At 35.3% G+C, this 21,748-nt stretch overlaps 1 protein-coding gene and 1 pseudogene across 4 annotated transcripts in view; both read left to right on the forward strand.

Annotated features, from left to right (window-relative positions):
- Nucleotides 1-21,748, forward strand: part of LOC101097234 (disintegrin and metalloproteinase domain-containing protein 18-like) — a 139,348-nt gene that overhangs the window by 68,192 nt on the left and 49,408 nt on the right. For all 4 annotated transcript variants that reach the window (XM_006930702.4, XM_045055527.1, XM_045055528.1 and 1 more), the window contains one exon: nucleotides 11,118-11,307. In XM_006930702.4, coding sequence (XP_006930764.2) covers nucleotides 11,118-11,307 — 190 coding nt within the window. The remainder of the gene's footprint in view (nucleotides 1-11,117; nucleotides 11,308-21,748) is intronic.
- On the forward strand, nucleotides 1,875-3,192 carry LOC102902615 (annotated as a pseudogene).

Genomic DNA, 21,748 nt, shown 5'->3' on the forward strand with positions numbered 1-21,748 from the left:
AATATCCTCCCCTACCCAACCCTGCAGCTATAAAGCCAGGCCTAGCACAGAGGAAGGAGGCAAAAATGTCCATCTCCTGTTTTTCCCCAGAGGGTCTTAACTACTTACTTTTCCAGTTTCTGTCTTAAGATGCTGTTTTCCAGTCTAGGAGCCCCTAGATGTATGCAATCCTCCCCTTTATGATACTGACGGGTCTTAGCACATCTTAACTACTGGGAGCCACTAAGAAAAATAAGGTGTCTCTGGGAATCAAAAAAGATTGAAAGGCAAACTAGAACTAAGGCCAGGCTAAGCTAATTGATGACGTTTATCTCCTAAATGAGACCATTCTGTTAAGATGGCGAGGGGTGACTATTTTATCTAATGCATAGAAACGAACACAGAATTCAAGAAAACATAAACATATGAGTATTTTCTCAGAACAAAATAAAAATCTCCAGAAACTGATCTTAATGAAATGGAGATAACTGATTCACTTGATAGATAAAAATAACAGTCATAAAGATGTGCACTGTGGTTGGAAGAGCAATGCATGAACAAAGTGAGAGGCTTAACCAAGAGATGGAAATTATAAGAAAGTACCAAAGAAATCACAAAAAAACTGAAGAATACAATGACTGAATTGAAAAAGAGAAAGAGAAAGAAAATAAAAGAAATGAAAAAAAGTGAAGATTATTTAAGGAACTTATGGGGCACTATTAAAAAGAGCATTATACACTTTATAGGAGTATCAGAATGAGAAAAGAGTGAGAAAAGGGCAGAAAGCTTATTGAAAATAATAATGACTGAACATTTCCCTAACCTGGGGGAAACAAATATTCAGATACAGGAAGCCCAGGGAGAAGCTAAAAGATGAACCTAAAATCCCCACAGCAAAATTACATTTTTGTATTAATATATTTAAATGTATTAAAATTTATAAAATGTATTGAAAAATACATTAAAATTTAAATTGTCAAAGGTTAAAAACAAGGCGAGAATCCTAAAAGCAGGAGAAAAGTAACTTGATATGTACAAGAGAACACCATAAAACTATATGTAGATTTTTGAGCAGAAATCTGCAGGCCAGAAGAGAGTGAGATAATAGAGAGTTTTCCAGACAAGTAAAAACTGAAGTTCATCACAAGACCAGCCTTACAAGAAATGCTAAAGGTGGTTCTTTAAGCCAAAATTAAAGGACACTAATTAGATAAAGAAAAACATATGAAAGAATAAAATCTATAGGAAATAGCAAATAAATAGTTAAATTCAGAGCACTCTAATGTGGTGATCATAGTGGGTAAATCACTCATAACTCTAGTATAAAGATTAAAAGACAAAGGGTTGAAATGACTATAACTACCATAATTTGTTAATTTATAAACAATGTAAAAATTTGCACACTATAACATCAAAAATATAAATGTGAAGGAGGGGTGTAAAAATGTAGAGCTTTTGTATGTGTTCAGAGTTTTCATTAGCTAAAATTGTTACAAATATAAGCTGTTTATGTAAACCTCATGGTAAACACAAAGCAAAAACTTAAAGTCAATGTACAAAAGACAAAAAGAATATTCTTTTTATTTCATACATGAAGAGAGTCTTCTCCACAGAAGACATATACATGATCAAAAGACAGAAGAAAAAATACTCAACATTATTCATCATCAGAAAACTACGCATCAAAACTATAATGAGATACTACCTCACACCCATCAGAATGGCTAAAATTAACAACTCGGGAAACAACAGAAGTTGGCAAGGATGTGGAGAAAGGGAAACTTTCTTACACTGTTGGTGGGAATGCAAACTGGTGCAGCCATGCTGGAAAACAGTGTGGAGGTTCCTCAGAAAATTAAAGATAGAACTATCCTATGACCCAGCAATTGTACTACTGGGTATTCATCCAAAGGATACAAAAAAATTGATTCAAAGGGGTACATGCACCCCAATGTTTGTAGCGCCATTATCAACAACAGCCTATCTCAAGAAACAAGAAAGGTCCCAAATACACAACCTACTCTTACACCTAAAGGGGCACTACACGGAAGGTGCAGAGCTGGTCGACTAGGCCTTGGATGTTGTGAGGAAGGAGGCTGAGAGCTATGACTGCCTGCAGGGCTTTCAGCTGACCCACTCCCTGGGTGGGGGGACCCGGTCTGGGATGGGCACCCTCCTCATCAGCAAGATCCGGGAGGAGTACCTGGACACAATCATGAACACATTCAGTGTGGTGCCCTTGCCCAAGGTGTCAGACACGGTGGTGGAGCCTTATAACACCACCCTCTCGGTCCACCAGCTCGTAGAAAACACAGACAAAACCTATTGCATTGATAATGAGGCCCTCTATGACATCTGCTTCAGAGCCCTAAAACTGACTACACCTACCTATGGGGACCTCAACCACCTGGTGTCAGCACCATGAGTGGAGTCACCACCTACCTGCGCTTTCCTGGCCAGCTTAAAGCTGACCTGCGTGAGCTGGCTGTCAACATGGTCCCCTTCCTCCACCTGCATTTCTTCATGCCCAGCTTCACCCCACTGACCAGCAGAGGCAGCCAACAGTACCAGTCCTGACAGTGCCCGAGCTCACCCAGCAAATGTTTGATGCTAAGAACATGATGGCTGCCTGTGACCCCTGCCACGGCTGCTACCTGACCTTGGCCACAGTGTTTAGGGGCCGCTTGTCCATGAAAGAGGTGGATGAGCAGATGCTGAATGTCCAAAACAAGAACAGCAGCTACTTCATCGAGTGGATCCCCAACAACGCGAAGACTGCCGTCTGTGACATCCCACCCCGGGAGCTAAAAATGTCGGCCACCTTCATTGGCAATAGCATGGCCATCCAGGAGCTGTTTAAGTGCATCTCAGAGCAGCTCACAGCCATGTTCAGGCCTAAGGCCTTCTTGCACTGGTACACAGGCAAGGGCATGGACGAGATGGAGTTCACTGAGGCCAAGAGCAACATGAATGACCTGGTGTCCAAATACCAGCAGTACCAGGACCCGACGGCCAAGGAGGAAGGTGAGTTTGAGGAGGAGGAAGAGGTGGTCTACAGCTGATACCCAGTAAAGCATGTGGAAGCTGTGTGAACTCTTTATTCGTTCACAATCTGTTCTCTGATAGCCATGTCTCTGTGTGCACTTGCTTTTTCTTGTCTTGACGTCACATGCTGTACAGACGCCACTATTAAAGCATTTTCATAGTGAAAAAGAAAAAAAAAGAAAAGGAATGGCAAGTAAGGCCTAAAGCCAGCAGAAGAAAGGAAAAAATAAAGATTAGAGCAGAAATAAATGATACAGAAACAAACAAACAAAAACAGCAGAACAGATCAATGAAACTAAGAGCTGGTTCTTTGAAAGAATTTACAAAATTGATAAGCCCCTAGCCAGATTTATAAAAGAGTAAAGAGAAAAGACCCAAATAGATAAAATCACAAATGAAAGAGGAGAGATCAAAACCAACATCACAGAAATACAAATAATTATAAGAGAATATGATGAAAAATTATACGCCAACAAACTGGGCAATCTAGAAGAAATGAGCAAATTCCTAGAAACTGACAACCTACAAAAACTGAAACAGGAAGAGATAGAAAATTTGAAGAGACCCAGAACCAGCAAAGAAATGTAATCAGTAATCAAGAATCTCCCAACAAACAAGAGTCCTGGGCCAGTTGGCTTCCCAGGGAAATTCTACCACACATTAAAAGAAGAGTTAATACTTATTCTCTTCCAGCTGTTCCAAAATTAGAAAGAAATCTTCTAAAGTCATTCTATTAAGCCAACATTACCTTGATTCCAAAACCAAAGACCCCACTAAAAAGGAGACTACAAGCCAATATCCCTGATGAACATGGATGCAAAAATTTTCAACAAGATATTAGCAAATCGACTTCAAAAGTACATTAAAAAAACTATTGGGGCACCTGGGTGGCGCAGTCGGTTAAGCGTCCGACTTCAGCCAGGTCACGATCTCGCGGTCCGTGAGTTCGAGCCCCGCGTCGGGCTCTGGGCTGATGGCTCAGAGCCTGGAGCCTGTTTCCGATTCTGTGTCTCCCTCTCTCTCTGCCCCTCGCCCGTTCATGCTCTGTCTCTCTCTGTCCCAAAAATAAATAAACGTTGAAAAAAAAAATTTAAAAAAAAAAAAAAAAACTATTCACCATGACCAAGCAGGATTTATTCCTGGGCTGTAGGGCTGGCTTAATAATTGCAAATCAATCAACATGATATACCACACTGATAAAAGAAAGGGTAAGAACCATATGATCTCAATAGATGCAGAAAAAGCATTTGACAAAATACACCATCCATTCATTATAAAAACACTCAAGAAATAGGGATAGAAGGAACATACCTCAACATTATAAAGGGCACATATGATAGACTCACAGCTAATATCATCTTCAATGGGGAAAAACTGAAAACCTTTACCCTACAGTCAGGAACAAGACAAGGATATCCACTTTTACTGTTATTATTTAACATGGTACTAGAAGTCTTAACCTCAGCAATCAGACAACAACAACAAAAATAGAAGGCATCCAAATCAGCAAGAAAGAAGTAAAACTTTCACTATTTGTAGATGACATAATACTCTATGTAGAAAACCTGAAAAACTCCACCCAAAAATTGCTAGAGCTAATACAGGGAAGTCACAGGTCATAAAATCAACATACAGAATTCGGTTTCATTTCTATACACTAATAATGAAGCAGCAGAAAAAGAAGTCACAGAATCAATTCCATCTGCAACTGCACCAAAAACAATAGGATACCTAGAAATAAACCTAACTAAAAGGTACAAGAAGTATATTCTGAAAACTATAGAGCACATATAAAATAAATTGAAGAGGACCAAAGAAATGGAAAGGCATTCCATACTCACAGATATGAAGAACAAACATTGTTAAAATGTCTATACTACTCAAAGCAATCTACACATTTAAAGAAATCCCTATCAAAACACCACCAGCATTTTTCATGGAGCTAGAACAGACAATTCTAAACTTTGTGTGGAACCACAAAAGACACCGAATAGCCAACCCAATTCTGAAAAAAAACAAAACTGGACATATCGCAATTCCGGATTTCAAGTTATATTACAAAACTGTAGTTTTAACGACAGTATGGTACTGACACAAAACACACACATAGATCAATGGAACAGAATGGAAACCCAAAAAATTGACCCAAAACTATACTGTCAATGAATCTTTGACAAAGCAGGAAAGAATGTCCAATGGAAGACAGTCTTTTCAAATGGTGTTAAGAAAACTTGACAGCAACATGCAGAAGAATGAAACTGGACCACTACTTACACCATACACAAAAATAAATTCAAAATGTATGAATCACCTAAATGTGAGAATGGTAACCATCAAAATCCTAGGCACAGGAAGCAACCCCTTTGACCTCAGCTATAGCAACTTTTTACTAGACACATCACTAAAGGCAAGGGAAACAAAAGCAAACACGAACTATTGGGACTTCCTCAAGATAAATAGCTGTGTACAGTGAAGAAAACAATCAACAAAACTAAAAGGCATCCGACAGAATGGGAGAATATATTTTGGAATGGCCTATCTGATAAAGGGTTAGTATCCAAAATCTATAAAAAACTTATCAAATTCAACACCCAAAAAACAAACAACCCAGTTAAGAAATGGGCAGAAGACATGAATAGACACTTTTCCAAAGAAGACATCCAAATGGCTAGAAGCCACATGAAAAGATGCTCAACAACACTCATCATCAGGGAAATACAAATCAAAATCATGATGAGATGCTATCTCAGTGTTGTCAGAATGGCTAAAATTAACAACACAAGAAAGCACATATATTTGCAAGGATGCAGAGAAAGGGGAATCCTCTTGCACCATTGATGGGAATGCAAACTGGTGCAGCCACTCTGGAGAACAGTATGAAAGTTCCTCAAGAGCTAAAAATAGAACTAGTCTAAGATCCAGCAATTACACTACTGATTCAAAGAGGTACATGCACCTCAATATTTATAGCATGAGTTCAACAATAGCCAAACTATGGAGAGAACCCAAATGTCCCTCAATGGATAAATGGGTAAAGAAGATGTGAGATATATATATATATATATATATATATATATATATATATATATATGTATATATATGCATATATATATGTATATATATATAAGATTATATATATATATATATATATATATATAATAGGATATTACTCAGCCTTCAAAAAGAATGAAATCTTGCCATTTGCAATGACATGGATGGAGCATAATGTATTATGCTAAGTGAAATAAGTCAACCAGAGAAAGAGGAATACCATATGATTTAATTCATATGTGGAATTTAAGAAACAAAACAGATGAACATATGGGTATTGGGGTGAAGAGAAGAGAAGGAAACAAACAACAAGAAACTCTAAATGATAGTGAACAAACTATGGATTGACAGAGGGAGGTGGAAGGGAAATGGGCTAGATGGGTAATGGGTACTAAGGAGTACACTTGTCATGATGAGCACTGGATGTTGTATGTAAGTGATGAATCACTGAATTCTACTCCTGATACCAATATTGCACTGTATGTTAACTAACTAAAATTTAATTTAAAAAAGTTAAAAAGAAAAGAACAAGAACTGCCATATGACTATAGTTAATAATTCATATTGCATATTTGAAAGTTGCTAATAGACTAAATCTTAAAAGTCCTCATGACAAGGGAAAAAATTGTAACTGGGTATGGTGACAGATGTTATTATGGTGATCATTTGGCAGTGCATACAAATATCTAATCATTAAGTTGTACACCTGAATCTAACTTTATATGTCAATTATTCCTCAATAAAGACAGAACAAAAACAAACAAAAAACTACAGTGATCAAGAGTTGGCATAAAATATTGTCATAAAAACAAGCAAATATTAATGGAACAGAATATACACTCTAAAAATAAGCACATGCAGACACAATCAATTAATTTTTGACAAAAAGACCAAGATTATACAATGGTAAATGATAGTCTCTTCAATTAATCATGTTTGAAATATGAGATTGCTACAGGGAAAGAAATAAAACTGACATCTATCTCACACCATAAACCAAAGTCAACTAAAGTACACTTGAATGTAACATCTCAAACTGTAAAATTCCTAGAGGAAAATGGACACAATAATTTCCTTGACAGTGGTCTTGGTAATGATTTTTTACTGTCACTGAAAGCAAAGGCAGCAAAGGAAAAATTATACAAGTAGAAGTACAACAAAACTAAAAGGCCTCAAGTTAGCAAATGAAACCATCCACAAAATGAACATACAAACTATGGAATGGGAAACCATTCCAAGCCAAATATCAATAAGTGGTATTATCTAAAATACACAAGAAATCTTACAACTCAATAGCAAGAAAATATTTTTTATTGGACTTGAACAGACATTTTTCCAAGGGTCATATACACATGGCCAACAGGTACATGAGAAGGTGCTCAGCATCACGAATCATCAAGGAAATGCATATCAAAACCATAAGATACCAAATCATATCTGTTAGGGTGGCTATTATAAAAAGATAATAGATAACAAATGCTGGCAAAGATGTGGAGAAAAGGGAGCCCTCATATAGTGTTTATGGCAATGTAAACTGGTACAGCCAGTATGAAAAATAGTTTGGAGTTTCCTCAGGAAATTAAAAATAGGACCATCACATGTTCTAGCAATCTCACATATAGCTGAATAGCCAAAATAAATTAGATCAGTATCTTGAGGATATTTAATTATAGCACTATTCACAATAAGCAAGATATGAAAACAATCTACATGTCCAGCAATAGATAAATGGATCAAAAAAGTGCTATGTATCCAATGGAATATTGTTAAGCTTTAAAAAAGAAAAAAATCCTGTCATTTGTGGCAACTTGGATGCACCTGACCAGCTCTATGCTGAGTGACGTGAGCCAGACAAAGAAAGACACATACTAAACCATATCACTTATTTGTGGAATAAGAAAAAAGTTAAACTCATAAAAACAGAGAGTATAAAAATAGTTGCAAGTGAGAAATATAGAAATGTTAGTAAAAGGGTACCAAGTTTTCAGTTTTAAGATGAATAAAGGTCCAAGTATCTAATGTAATATGGTGACAACAGTTAATAACATTGTATTGTATAATTGAAATTTGCTAAGAGAGTAGAACTTAAATGTTCTCAGATACATACAAAAAGGATAAACATATGAAATGATGAATGCGCTAATTAAGTCAATGGGGAGAATTCTTTCACAATATATACACATATCAAATCACCACTTTGCACACTTTAACTGTCTTACAATTTTATTAGTCAATTATACCCCCAATAAAACTGAAAAAGTATAGTAACATAAATAAGTCTGGAGACATACTACACAACATAGTTACTATAACTAAAAATATGGTATTGTATACTTAAAATTTGCTAAGTGGTAGTACATATAATAAGCATTCTTGCCACAAAATATTTTAAAATAATATAATAAATTATTTATATTATTATTAATATTATTATTATATACATAGGCAGGAGGAGACTTTAGGAAGTGGTGGATATGTTTATGTCCTTGATGGTGCTGATGGACTCATTGAGTATGTGCTTATCCCCAAATTCATCACGTTGTGTACATTAAATATATATAGCTTGGTAGGTGTTAATTATAACTTAAAGTGGCTTAAAAATAGATCCAAATTCAAGAACTAATATGAAAAAAGAAAATATAAAAAACATTAAGATAGGGTCATGTGATCCAAGGAGAAGCAGGATTTTCCTTAACCTCCAAAGACACAGTTAGAAAAAAATGTGAAATCCTTTGGTAAGCACCACACTCAGCATACTTATAAAAAGACTTGGTTCCATTATGAAGATTATAAGTATCTGAAGAAAGTGTCTAGTTGGGTGGGACTAGGATAGTATCCACCACTTTGCATCCACATGAGTTTACTATAGAATAAGTATTGTTGGAGAACAAGAAGCCGGAGGCACCGTAAGAATGTTCGGAAGGAAAGGGACGGAGCAGCAAGGAAGTGAAAGCAGTTCCATTCCCAGGCAGAAAGCCACTGGGACTGCATGTTATCTCCAGAAGGACATAAAACGGGCACCAGGCCAGGGATAAGAATGTTTTATCTGGTGCCAGACGTACTCATGACCCAGTATGGAATACACTGCAGGTGCACGACCTGTCAAGATGACAAATACTATCTTGTATGTGCTTGCTGTTATCAGACAAATTGCAAAAATAAAAGAGGCTTGAGCTAGGAGACCAGTGCTTCGCCTCCTGGAGAGTCTTAGCCCCCTGCTTTGTAAGTCTCTCGACCATGCAACTTTAGGCCCTGTCTCTCTTCAAAGTATGACATGTAGAAGACGCAGAATTAAAAGACTATGTCTGGGATCACAAAGTGAATACTGATGAGGGGAGATCTCAGAAGGAGACCCTGTATAATCTCTAAAAGACAAGATATTATGAGTCACACCATGTTAAATACCATTACAGAGCAGCAGTGATCAGGCTGAGTTACACCACAGTGGATGCCAACAAAAATAGGAGGTGGTGGTAAACAGACATGCTTAAATCTCTTTCCCTGTTGACAAGAAGGCATGTTGGCTGCACTTCATCTAAGTAAGATTATTTGTGAAAATATGAACAAAAAAGATGGAAGAAACTGTGAAACTCTAGCAAGCATGACTTATCCATATTTCATCTGAAATTATAATACATATATTTTTCTGAAATAAAATCACTAGATGAGACTGGAATTCATTAGCACAATTCATCTGTGCTAAGACAACTGTGATTCCTTTCCAGAAAAGAAGAGCCTGTTAGTTCCAAGAATTCAGCCATAAATGCAAATTTTGAGAGAATAGATTGTGGAGGAAGTGTCTGTACTCAATGGCCAAACTAGAAAGAGACCTACTATGTGCAAAGCTGGTTTAAGATATATTCCATGGAAAGAGAGTGGAACCACAACCAAAAGAAGTATCTACATCTAAGATAGACACATTAGGCTGGAAAGGAGAAAAGCTTGAAAAGAGATTTAGATTTTGGCTCTCAACTTCCCTTGAATCTTCACCTCGTACCATGAAACTAATCCCTGTTATATTAAAGAACCCAAAATGGTCTTTCAGGAAAAATAAATAAAATTTTCTAAGGGAACACTTTTGAAGAAGTAATAATGGCATGCTTGTCAAGATTATATCAAAGTTAAGAATAGTTGTTTCCATTGAAAATGAGAAATGATAGATTTGAGTGATTCCAAGAGCAAGAAGTGACATAGATTACTTTTTAGGGCATAGTCTAGGGATATTGTAAGTCTTAGAGAAGCCAGTATTCTATTCAGGGATAGGTTACTCTCCAGGAGGCAAAGCACTGGTCTCCTGGCTCAAGCCTCTTTTATTTTTGCAATTTGTCTGAAAACAGCAAGCACATACAATGTAGTATTTGGCATCTTGACAGGTCGTGCACCTGCAGTGTATTCCATACTGGGTCATGAGTACGTCTGGCTAAATAAACTGTTCATGGGATAATGTTTGGAATGCTTGTGGCACAAAGGGATCTCAAAGTTCCTGAATTCTCAAGAGAGAAGTCCAGAACTATTGGAAGGATTAGCATGAAGAGTCTGTATACTATAGAGATATGTTGACTAAGGTTCATACCAGGGATGATGGAAATTAACAGAAGGGGTTCAAAAGGTACATACATAGAGTTAATAAATGCAATCAGCTGCTTTCAGGAAATGTTGGGTAACCAATGACCAGACTGGCTAAGCTATATCAAAGTGGAGGCAGGTGATGAATTTTCCTAAAGAATATGGTAAAATATGATAAGTGCTCTAGGTCAACTGGAGGCTAGACAAAAAGTTGAGTTCTGAAATAGGAAATGAAGTCATGACTGCAAATTTGTGTTCAGCATACAGTATTCAATTCGGTTCCAGTGCTAATCAATAAGATTGCATTCAGTTGGTGGGCACCAAAGGATAATGTTATCTTGTGATTTTTTTCTGGCAAATTTTTATACCATCAATTAAATAATACTTATGTTGTCAATCATGTAATACAATATGTATTTGGAACATGGTATCATTAAAAGACAAAATGATAAGGAATTTTCTGCTTTTCATTTCAGGGATGTTCTCTGTGGAAAATTAGCTTGTGTTTGGCCACATAAGAATACTTATAAAAATGATGTTCAACCTGCAGTTTATTCATACATTCAAGGGCATGTATGCATATCTATAGCCACTGGGTCATCAGTGAGATCAGATGAAAGAGATTATTCCTATATTGCTGATGGCACTGTTTGTGGGGCACAAATGGTAACAAAATATGTTCATTTCTATTTAGCTGTGTTAAATTACATAATTATCAAATACTATATTCTATGATTACTATCACAGTATATTGAATGGATTTGAACCTGGTGCTGCAACATACTTCCCATACAATATTGAAAAGATAATTAAACTAGGCCTTGGTTATCCAATAACTTTGCTTTTTGGAATTACAACTTGTTATTGATCCTTATATGAAAAAATGTGTGCTTATATATGTAAGCACACATTCCACTAAACTGACAGGTGATTTTTTTTACTATATCTCTGAATTCTAACAACTTTTAGTCATAAAATTCTGAGTTTTCAATGTTTCCTGCTAAACCATTTTTTTACATGTATGGTCAAAGTATAAGTATGAGAAGTTTGAAAGAACCAAATTAAGTCTATACCAGGGAAGCATAGTTATAGTGGTGTACAAGTTTATGTCCATACGCATATATACATACATATGAGCATTTGTACTCATATAGTCATAAAATAAAGGGAGAACAAAAATGGCTCAGAGGCTATTAGTCAATTTGGAAATACAAGTGCACACATTCCAGAAAATATAAGGCAACTAAGATTTAAAGCAGCAATTATGCATTAGTGTGCTACATGTAAATAACAAACTTACTTGCTTAATGAAAAATAAAATGAAACCTTGAAAAGGCGAATCAATTAGCCAATTCTTTTTTTTTATGCTTTATGTTCATTTATTTTTATTGAGGCATATTTGACATAAATTTTTTATTAGTTTCCAGTGTACAACATAATAATTAGACATTGTACACATTGTGAAATAATCACCACAATAAGTCTAGTTATCATCTGTCACCTACAGTGTTAATACATTTTTTACTATATTCCTCATGCTGTGTATTATATCCCTAAAACTTATTTCATACCTCTATGCTTGTACTTTTTAATCTCCTTCATCTCTTTTGCTCTACTCAATCCCTTCTCCTCTGATAACGACCAATCTGTTCTGTGCCTGTAAGTCTGAGTTTTATTTTGATTGTTTCGGGTTTTTTGTTTTGTTTTGTTTTGTTTTTAGTTGTTGTTGTTGTTGTTTTTAGATTCCATATACAGATGAAATCATATGGTATTTGTCTTTCTATCTCTGAATTATTTCACTTGCATGATACCCTTAACTTTCATCCATGTTATCACAAATATCAATATTTTCTTCTTTTTTTGTGGTTAACTAGTATTTCATTGTATATATATATATACCACATCTTCTTTATCCACTCATTTATGGTAGGACATTTGGGTTGCTTCCCTATCTTGGGTATTGTTAATAATGCTGCAGTGAACAGAAGGCTGCACATATCTTTTTGAATTAAAGTTTTTTTATTTTCTTCAGATAGATATCCAGTAGTGGAATTGATGGATCATATGGTTGTTCTATTTTTTAATATTTTGAGGAAACTCTATACTATTTTTCATAAGGGATACACCAATTTATATTCCCAACAGTGCACAAGATATCCCTTTTCCCCACAGCTTCACCAGCACTCGTTATTTCTTGTCTTTTTGATTCTAGCCATTCTGACAATTGTAAGGTGATGCCTCATTGTAGTCTTGATTTGTATTTCTCTGATGAGTAGTGATGGTGAGCCTCTTTTCATGTCCCCTTTGGCTATTTGTATATCTTTTTTGGAAAAATGTCTTCAATCATTTGTTCATTCTTTAATTGGATTGTTTTTCTGTTATTGAGTTGCATGAATTCTTTATATATTTTGGGTATGAGCCCTTTATTGTATATATGATTTGAAAATATGTTTTTACAATAGGTTGCATTTTTGTTTTCACTGTGCAAAACCTTTTTAGTTTTATGTAGTCCCATGTTCATTTTTACTTTTCTTTCTCTTTTCTTTGATGTCAGATTCCAAATAAAATCTTTAAGACTGTGTCAAGGAGCTTACCACCTATGTTTCCTTCTAGAAATTTTATGGTTTCAAATATTACATTCAAGTCTTTAATATATTTTGATTTAATCCTTATGCATGTCAAGATGGCAGTCCAGTTTTATTCTTTTTCATGTAGCTGTCCAGTTTTCCCAATATCTTCTTGAAGACACTGTACTTTCCTATTTTATATTTTTGTCTCCTTTGTAAATTAATTGAAAACATATACCCGGTTGTATTTCTGAGCTCCCTATGCTGTTCCATTGGTTTATACGCCTATTTTGATTCCAGTACCACACTGTTTTAGTTGTGGTAGCTCTTTAGTCTAGTTTGAAAATAGAAAATGTGCTATCTCCAGCCTTGTCCTTCTTTTTTAGAATTGCTTTGTCTGTTCAGTGTCATTTGTGGTTCCATACAAATTTTAGAGTTGTTTTTGTTTCCATTTTGGTGACGAATGCCTTTGGAGTTTTGATAGGGATTGAATTTAATCTACAGATTGCTTTGGGCAGTATTGATATTTTAACAATATTAATTATTCCACTGCATTAATTATTCTACGGCATGAGCCCTGAATATCTTTCCATTTATTTGTGTCTTCAATTTCATTTATCAATGAAACTGTAGTTTTTAATGTATATGACTTTCACCTCCTTGGTTAAATTTATCCTGAGGTATTTAATTCTTTCTGATGCAATTGTCAATGGGATTTTTAAATTTCTCTTTCTGATAGTTGCATGTAGAAATGCAACAGGTTTTTTATGTTGGTTTTTTTATCCAGTAACCTTACTGAATTCCTTTATTAGTTCTAACAGTTTTGTAGTGGAGTCTTTAGGATTTTCTATATATAATATCATGTCATCTACAAATAGTTTTACTTCTTCCTTTCCACTTTGAATGTCTTTTGTTTTTTGTTATCTAATTGCCGTGGCTGGGACTTCCAAAACTGTGTTGACTGAAAGTGGGGAGAGTGTGCATTCTTGTCTTGTTCTTGATCTTAGAGGTAAAACTTTCAGCTTTTCATCATTGAGTGTATTAGCTGTAGGTTTGTAATATATGAAATTCATTAAGTTGAAGTATGTACCGTCTATAGATACTCTGCTGGGAGTTTTATTTATCATAAATGAATGATGAATTTTATCAAATTCTTTTTCTGCATCTATTAAGATGATTATATTATTTTTCTTTTGTTAATTTGGTATATCATGCTAACTGATTTGCTGATGGTGAACCATCCCTACATCACTGGAATAAATCCCACTTTGATCATGTTATATAATCCTTTCAATGTTTTGTTGAATTCAGTTTGCCAACCTTTTATTGAGGATTTTTGCACCTATGTTCATCAGGGCTATTGACCCACAAATTTCTTTTCTTGTGTTTTTGTCGGGTTTTAGGATCAGGATAATTTTGGCCTTATAAACTGAATTTGGAAGTGTTTCCTATACAATTTTGGAAGAGTTTGAAAAGGATAGGTATTAAATCTTCTTTGAATGTTTGATAGAATTTACCAGTGAAGATGTTTGGTCCTGAACTTCTGTTTGCTGATGGTATTTTTTTTTAACTGAACAAATTTCTTACTTGTAACTGATACTCAGATTTTCTATTTATTTATGATTCACTGTTGACAGATTATAAGTTTCTAAGAATTTATACATTTTCTCTAGGCTGTCCAATATATTGGTGTAAAATTGGTCCTAGTAGTCTCTTATGAGCCTTTGTATTTCTGTGATAGGAATTGTAACTTCTCTTTCATATCTGATTTCATCTACACAAGAACGCTCTTTTTTTCTTGGTGAGTCTAACTAAATATTAGCCAGTTTTGTTTATCTTTCCAAAGAACTAGCTCTTAGTTTGATTAATATTTTCTATTGTCATTTTAGTCTCTAGCTCATTTATTTTAGCTCTGATCTCTATTATTTCCTTCCTTCTACTAACTTCAGCCTTCATTTGTTCTTCTTTTTCTAGTTCCTTTATGTGTAAAGCTAAATTGTTTGAGATTTCTCTTGTTTCTTATGGTAGCCTGTATTGCTATAAACTTCCCTCTTATAACTGTTTTTGTACCATCCCATACATTTTGGTAAGCAGTATTTCTGTAATTATTTGTTTATTGGGATTTTTAAAATTTTAAAGTATCATGTTGTTTAATCTCCATGTATTTGTGTTTTTTTCCAGTTTTCTTCTTGTGATTGATTTCTGGTTTCATACCATTATGGCCAGAACAGATGCTTAATATGATTTCAATCTTCTTGACTTTATTGAGTCTTATTTCATGGCATAACATGTGATCTATCCTAAAGAATATTGCATATGCACTTGAGAAAAATTTTTATTCTCCTTTTGGATGGAATATTCTCTATGTATCTATTAAGTCCATCTGGTCTATATAATGTTTAATGCTAAAGTTTCCTTTTTTATTCTTTGTCTTGATCTATTCATTGATTTTAGTGGGATGTTAAAGTGTCATACTCTTATTGTATTTCTGTCAATTTCTCCTTTTAGTTCTATTAACACTTGCTTCATGTTTTTTTGGTGCATATTGGGTGCATATATGTTTATATGTCTTCTTGCTTGATTGACACTTTTGTCATTATATAGTGTCTCTTTTTGTCTTTTATTAGTAGTCTTTGTTTAAAAGTCTATTTGTCTTATACTTATCTTGATGAGCACTGAGTAATATATGGTACTGTTGAATCACTATGTTGTACAAATGAAACTAATATAACACTGTATGTTAACAACACTGGAATTAAAATTAAAAAATAACAAAAGTCTATTTGTCTGATATGAATGTAGCTATACCAACTTTCTTCTTGTTTCCATTTGCATGAGCTGTCTTTTTCTATTCCTTCATTTTCAGTATGCATGTGTCCTTGCTTCTAAAGTAAGTGCCACATAGGCAATATATAGATGTGTTTTGTTATTTTATCCATTCAGCCACTCTCTGTTTTGATTAAATATTTAGTCCATTTACAAATAAAGTAAATATTGATGCATATGTGCTTATTTCCATTTTGTTCATTGTTTTCTGGCTGTTATTGTAGCTTGTGTCTTTTCTTCCTCTTTTCTTGCCTCTGTGTTTTGATGAATTTCTTAAGTGTTATGTTTACATTTCTTTCTCATTTTCTTTGTGTATTTACTATAAATTTTTGTCTTGTGGTAACCATGAGTTTTACATCTATCCTCCTATGTATAGCAGCTTAAATCTAAATACATTCCAAAACTAAATTTTGCTCCCCATATTTTATGTTTTTTTCTTTCAAATTTTTAATTAAATTCTAGTGAGTTGACATACAGTGAGTGCAATAATGGTTTCGGGAGTAGAATTCAGTGATTTATCAATTACATACAACACTCAGTGTTCATCATAACAAGTGCCCTCCTTAATACCCATTACCCATCCAGCCCATCCCTGACCCACCTCCCTCCATCAACCCTCAGTGTATTCTGTAACTTTAAGAGTCTCTCATAGTTTGTTTCCCTCTTTCTACCCCCCCATATGTTCATATGTTTTGTTACTTTATTTCCACATATGAGTGAAATTATTGGTATTTGTCTTTCTCTGACTTATTTCATTTAGCATAATATACTCTAGCTCCATCCATGTCATTACAAATGGCAAGATTTCATTCTTTTTGATGGCTGGGTAATATTCCATTATATATATACCACTTCTTTATCCATTCATCAGTTGATGGACATTTGGGCTGTCTCCATAGCTTGGCTATTTTTTATAATGGTGCTATATGCGTTGAGGTGAATGTACCCTTTTCAATCTGTAATTTTTACCTTTTAGGCAAATACCTACAGTGCAATTGCTGGATGGTAGGATAGTTCTATTTTTAACTTCTTGAGGAATCCCCATGCTGTTCTTCAGGATGACTACACCAGGTTGCATTCCCAAGAGTACAAGAGGGTTCCCCTTTTTCTGTATCCTCACCAACACCTGTGGTTTCTTGTGTTGCCAATTTTAGCCATTCTGACAGGTGTGAGGTGATATCTCGTTGTGGTTTTCATTACTATTTCCCTAATGATGTGTGATGTTGAGCATCTTTTCTTGTGTCTGTTAGCCATTTGGATATCTTCTTTGGAGAAGTGTCTATTCATATCTTCATTTCTTAACTGGGGTATTTGTTTTTTGGGTGTTGAATTTGATAAGTTCTTTATAGGTTTTGGATACTAACCTTTGATCAGACATGTTCTTTGAAAATGTCTTCTCCCTTCTGTAAGCTGCATTTTAGCTTCGTTGATTGTTTCCTTTGCTATGGAGAAGCTTTTTATCTTGATGAAGTCAGTAGTTCACTTTTGCTTTCATTTCCCTTGCCTCCTATGGTGTGTCTAGTAAGAAATTGCTCTGGCTGAGGTCAAAAAGGTTGCTACCTGTGTTATCTAAGGTTTTGATGGTTTCTTGTCTCACATTTAGGTCTTTTATCCATTTTGAATTTATTTTTGTGTATGTTGTAAGAAAATGGTCCAGTTTCATTCTTCTGCATGTTACCATCCAGTTTTCCCAACACCATTTGTTGAAGAGACTTTTTTTTCCATTGGATATTATTTCCTGCTTTGCCAAATATCAGTTGACTGTATAGCTGTGGGTCAGTTTATGGGTTTTCTATGCCATTACATTGATCTATATGTCTGCTTTTGTGCCAGTATAATACTGTCTTGATGACTACAGCTTTGTAATATAGGTTGAAATCTGGAATTGTGATGCCTCCAGTTTTGTTTTTCTTTGGCTACTCAGAGTCTTTTGTGGTTCCATACAAATTTTAGAATTGTTTCTTCTAGTTATGCAAAAATGCTGGTGATATTTTGATAGGGATTGCATTAAATGTGTAGATTGCTTTGAGTAGAAGAAACGTTTAACAATGTTTGTTCTTCCAGTCCATGGGCATGGAATGCTTTTCCGTTTCTTTGTATTCTCCTCAATTTATTTTATAAGTGTTCTATAGTTTTTAGAGTACAAACCTTTCACCTCTTTGGTTACATTTTTTTCCCTAGGTATCTAATTGTTTTGGTGTAATTGTAAGTATGATCAATTCCTTGATTTCTTTTTCTGCTGCTTCATTATTAGTGTATAGAAATGCAATCAAATTCTGTACGTTCATTTTATATCCTGGAATTCATATATTAGTTTAAGCAATTTTTTTTTTGGGGGGGGGGTTCTACATAGGGTGTTATATCATCTGTGAATACTGAAATTTTGACTTCTTCCTTGATAATTTGGATGCCTTTTATTTCTTTATTTCTTCTTGTTGTCTGATTGCTGAGGCTAAGACTTCCAGTACTATTTTAAATAGCAATGATGAAACTGGGCATCCTTGTCTGTGACTGACCTTAAGGCAAAGGCTCTAAATTTTTCTCCACTGAGAATGATATCAGCTGTGGGTCTTTTATATTTGGCCTTTTTGATGTTGAGGTATGTTCCATCTATTCCTACTTGTTGAGCATTTTTGTCAAGCACAAATGCTGTATTTTGTATATATTTTATGTTTTTGATGTCACATTTTACATCTTCTTATTATATGCATCCCTTAACTAAGTATTGCAGCTTTAGTCAATTTTACTACCTTTATCTATTCACATTCATAGTAGCTTTATTGACTACCCTTATTATATTTATTTTTTTTTGCAGTGAGCTTTTTACTTCTGTATGTTTTCCTATTTCAGTTTAAATAATTCTCCTTAGCATTTCCTGCAAGGATGGTTTAGTAATGACAAGCTCCTTTAGCTTTTGCTTGTCTTTAAAACTCTTTATCATTTCTCCAATTCTGAATGATAATCTTGATGGTTACAATATTTTTGGATGGAAGTTTTTTCCTTTCAGCACTTTGAATGTCATGCCACTTCCTTATGGCCTGAAAAATACATCTGCTGAGAAATCTGCTGACAGCTAATGAATGATGTTTTCTATGTACATCACAATTTGTTTTTCTCTTGCTGCTTTTAAGATTCTCCTCTTTACCGGGGCACCTGGGTGACTGTGAGTTGAGTGTCCGACTTCAGTTCAGGTCATGATCTTGCAGTCAATGAGTTTGAGCCCTGTGTCAGGCTCTGTGCCACATGGGCTCAGCCTTCTTTGGATTCTGTGACACCCTCTCTCTCTGTCCCTCCCCCGCTCATACTCCGTTCTCTCTGTCTCTCAAAAATGAATAAAACTTTTAAAAAAATTTTTAAAAAGATTCTCCTCTTTACCTTTTGGCATTTTATTTTAGTTTTGTTGTTGTTGTTTTTTTTTTTTAGTTTTTTTTTTAGTTTTTATTTAAATTCCGGTTAACATACAGTGTAATATTAGTTTCAGGTGTTTGGTTTAGTGATTCAACACTTACATACAACACCCAGTGCTCATCACTAGTGCTCTCCTTAATCCTCATCACCTAACTCTTCTGCCACCTACCTCTCCTCTGATAACCATCAGTCTGTTCTCTGTAGTTAAATGTCTTTTTCTTGTTTTGCCTCTCTCTCTCTTTTTCCCCCATGATCATCCGTTTTGTTTCTTAAATTCCACATATGAATGAAATCATATAGTATTTATCTTTCTCTGACTTATTTTAGCATAATACTCTCCAGCTATATCCACAGTGTAGCAAATGACAAAATTTTATTCTTCTCGATGTCTGCATAATATTCAGTTGTATATACTTACCACATCTTTATTCATCTGTTGATGGACACATGGGTTGTTTCCATAGTTTGGCTATTGTAAATAATGCTGCTATAAACACTGGGGTGCATGTATCCCTTTGAATTAGTATTTTTATATTCTTTGGGTAAATAGCTGGTAGTGCAATTGCTGTGTCATTTTAATTATGTGCCTTGGTGTGGAGTGCTTTGGGTTCCTCTTATTTGGAACTCTATGAGCTTTCTGCACCTAGATTTCTGCTTTCTTTCCCTGGTTAGGAAAAATTTCCATTGGTTTCTGTCTCTTTGTCTCTCTGTTCTCTTTCTGGCCACCAATAATGCAACTGTTATTCTGCTTTATGTTGTTCCAAAGGTCTCTTTAGTTTGTTTGTTTGTTTTTTTCATTTTTTAAAGTTATTTTTTTCTTTTTGCTGTTCTGTCTGGATGAGTTCCATTGCTTTGTCTCCCAGGTTGCTAATCCATTCTTCTGCTTCACCAAGTCTGCTATTAAAATCTCTTGTGAAATTTTTAGTTACTGTATGCTTCACTTTATGACTTTTTGTTGTTGGTGGTGGTACTTCTTATATTTTCTTTTTATTGACATTCTCACTATGCTCATCCATTCTTCTCCCAAGTTTAGTGAGCATTTGATGACCATTAATTTGAATCCCTTACTGGTAGGTTACTTATCTTTATATCATTAAGGAGTCTTTTATTTTTTTTTTCCTGTTCTTTCTTTTAGGTCATAGTTCTATATTTCCTAATTTTGCTTAACTCTCTGTGTTTGTTTCTGTGTGTTTAATATAAAATAGTTACTTCTATCAGTCTTGAAGGAGTGGCTTTGTGTAGGTGATAAACTTTCTTGTTCAACCTTACCCTAGCTCTTGATTATCTTTTAAACCTTTGTGATTATCTAACCACCTGATTTAGTCTTGATTTGTTCTTATTTTTGAGGGTGTGCCAAGACCTCCCAGTATTCAGTGCAAGGAATCTCATTGAGTACGTAGTTTCAGGCTGATTGGAAACCAGACCCCGAGGTAAATGTGTAAAATATGAACATATATTCAGTCCTCTGGGATTGCAATTATAACCTGCTGGTGTCCAGTCCAGGAGATCTGGAAGTGTCCTTTGAGGGACAGCTGCAAAAGTTGAGGTTGCAGATAAGTGCATATGCTCTTTTCTGGGAGGTATCTTTGACCTATGGTGCGGTCCAGGGTGTGCACAAGGACGGTGTATCCCTGCTTACATTTCCTGTGAGTGGCTCAGCCCTCTACATGTGGAGGAAATTTGAAGACTCTCCCTCAGCCTGAAGCTCCATACTTGTAAATAAGTCATTTCCACAGGAAGACAGGTATTGCATTTCAGTCTGTTTGTGTAGTAACCTGGGTGCAGTGACCAGTCAAGAACTGTATTTCCAATTGTCACATTCCCATGGAGCTTAGGAATGACAGCCTCCTTGGCCACCAGAGCCAGATGGATCATAGGGGATTCCCTGTGTGGATTATCCATGCTTACTGGATTTATATATACAACTGGAGAGTATAGGAATTGGAATATGTTTGCTGGCTTAAGAAATGTAGTGAGAATGTGTCTTAACCGCACATTTCTGTGGGTCAGGATGCAGCTGAGGGTCCTTCTCTGTGTGTGTATGATGGCTTTAGTCTGGGAGTGGGAGAATTCCACAGCTCCTTGCTATCACCAGCCCCAGCCATAAAGCAATGGAGTGTCACATTTGTCCATGCTCGCTGGCTTTATCTAGTGAACATGAGAAGGCCACAACTGTTCCTGTTCACCTGCCCCAGCCAACTAGAGGGGAATTACTGCAACTACACAACCAGCCTTCAGTAAGCAGTAGGATAGAACTTGAATGCTGGCCCTTTCTGTCTTAGTAAGGTGGAGGGACGGGGTGTATC

This window comes from Felis catus, chromosome B1 (genome assembly GCF_018350175.1).
Source record: "Felis catus isolate Fca126 chromosome B1, F.catus_Fca126_mat1.0, whole genome shotgun sequence".
NCBI classification, from domain to species: domain Eukaryota; kingdom Metazoa; phylum Chordata; class Mammalia; order Carnivora; family Felidae; genus Felis; species Felis catus.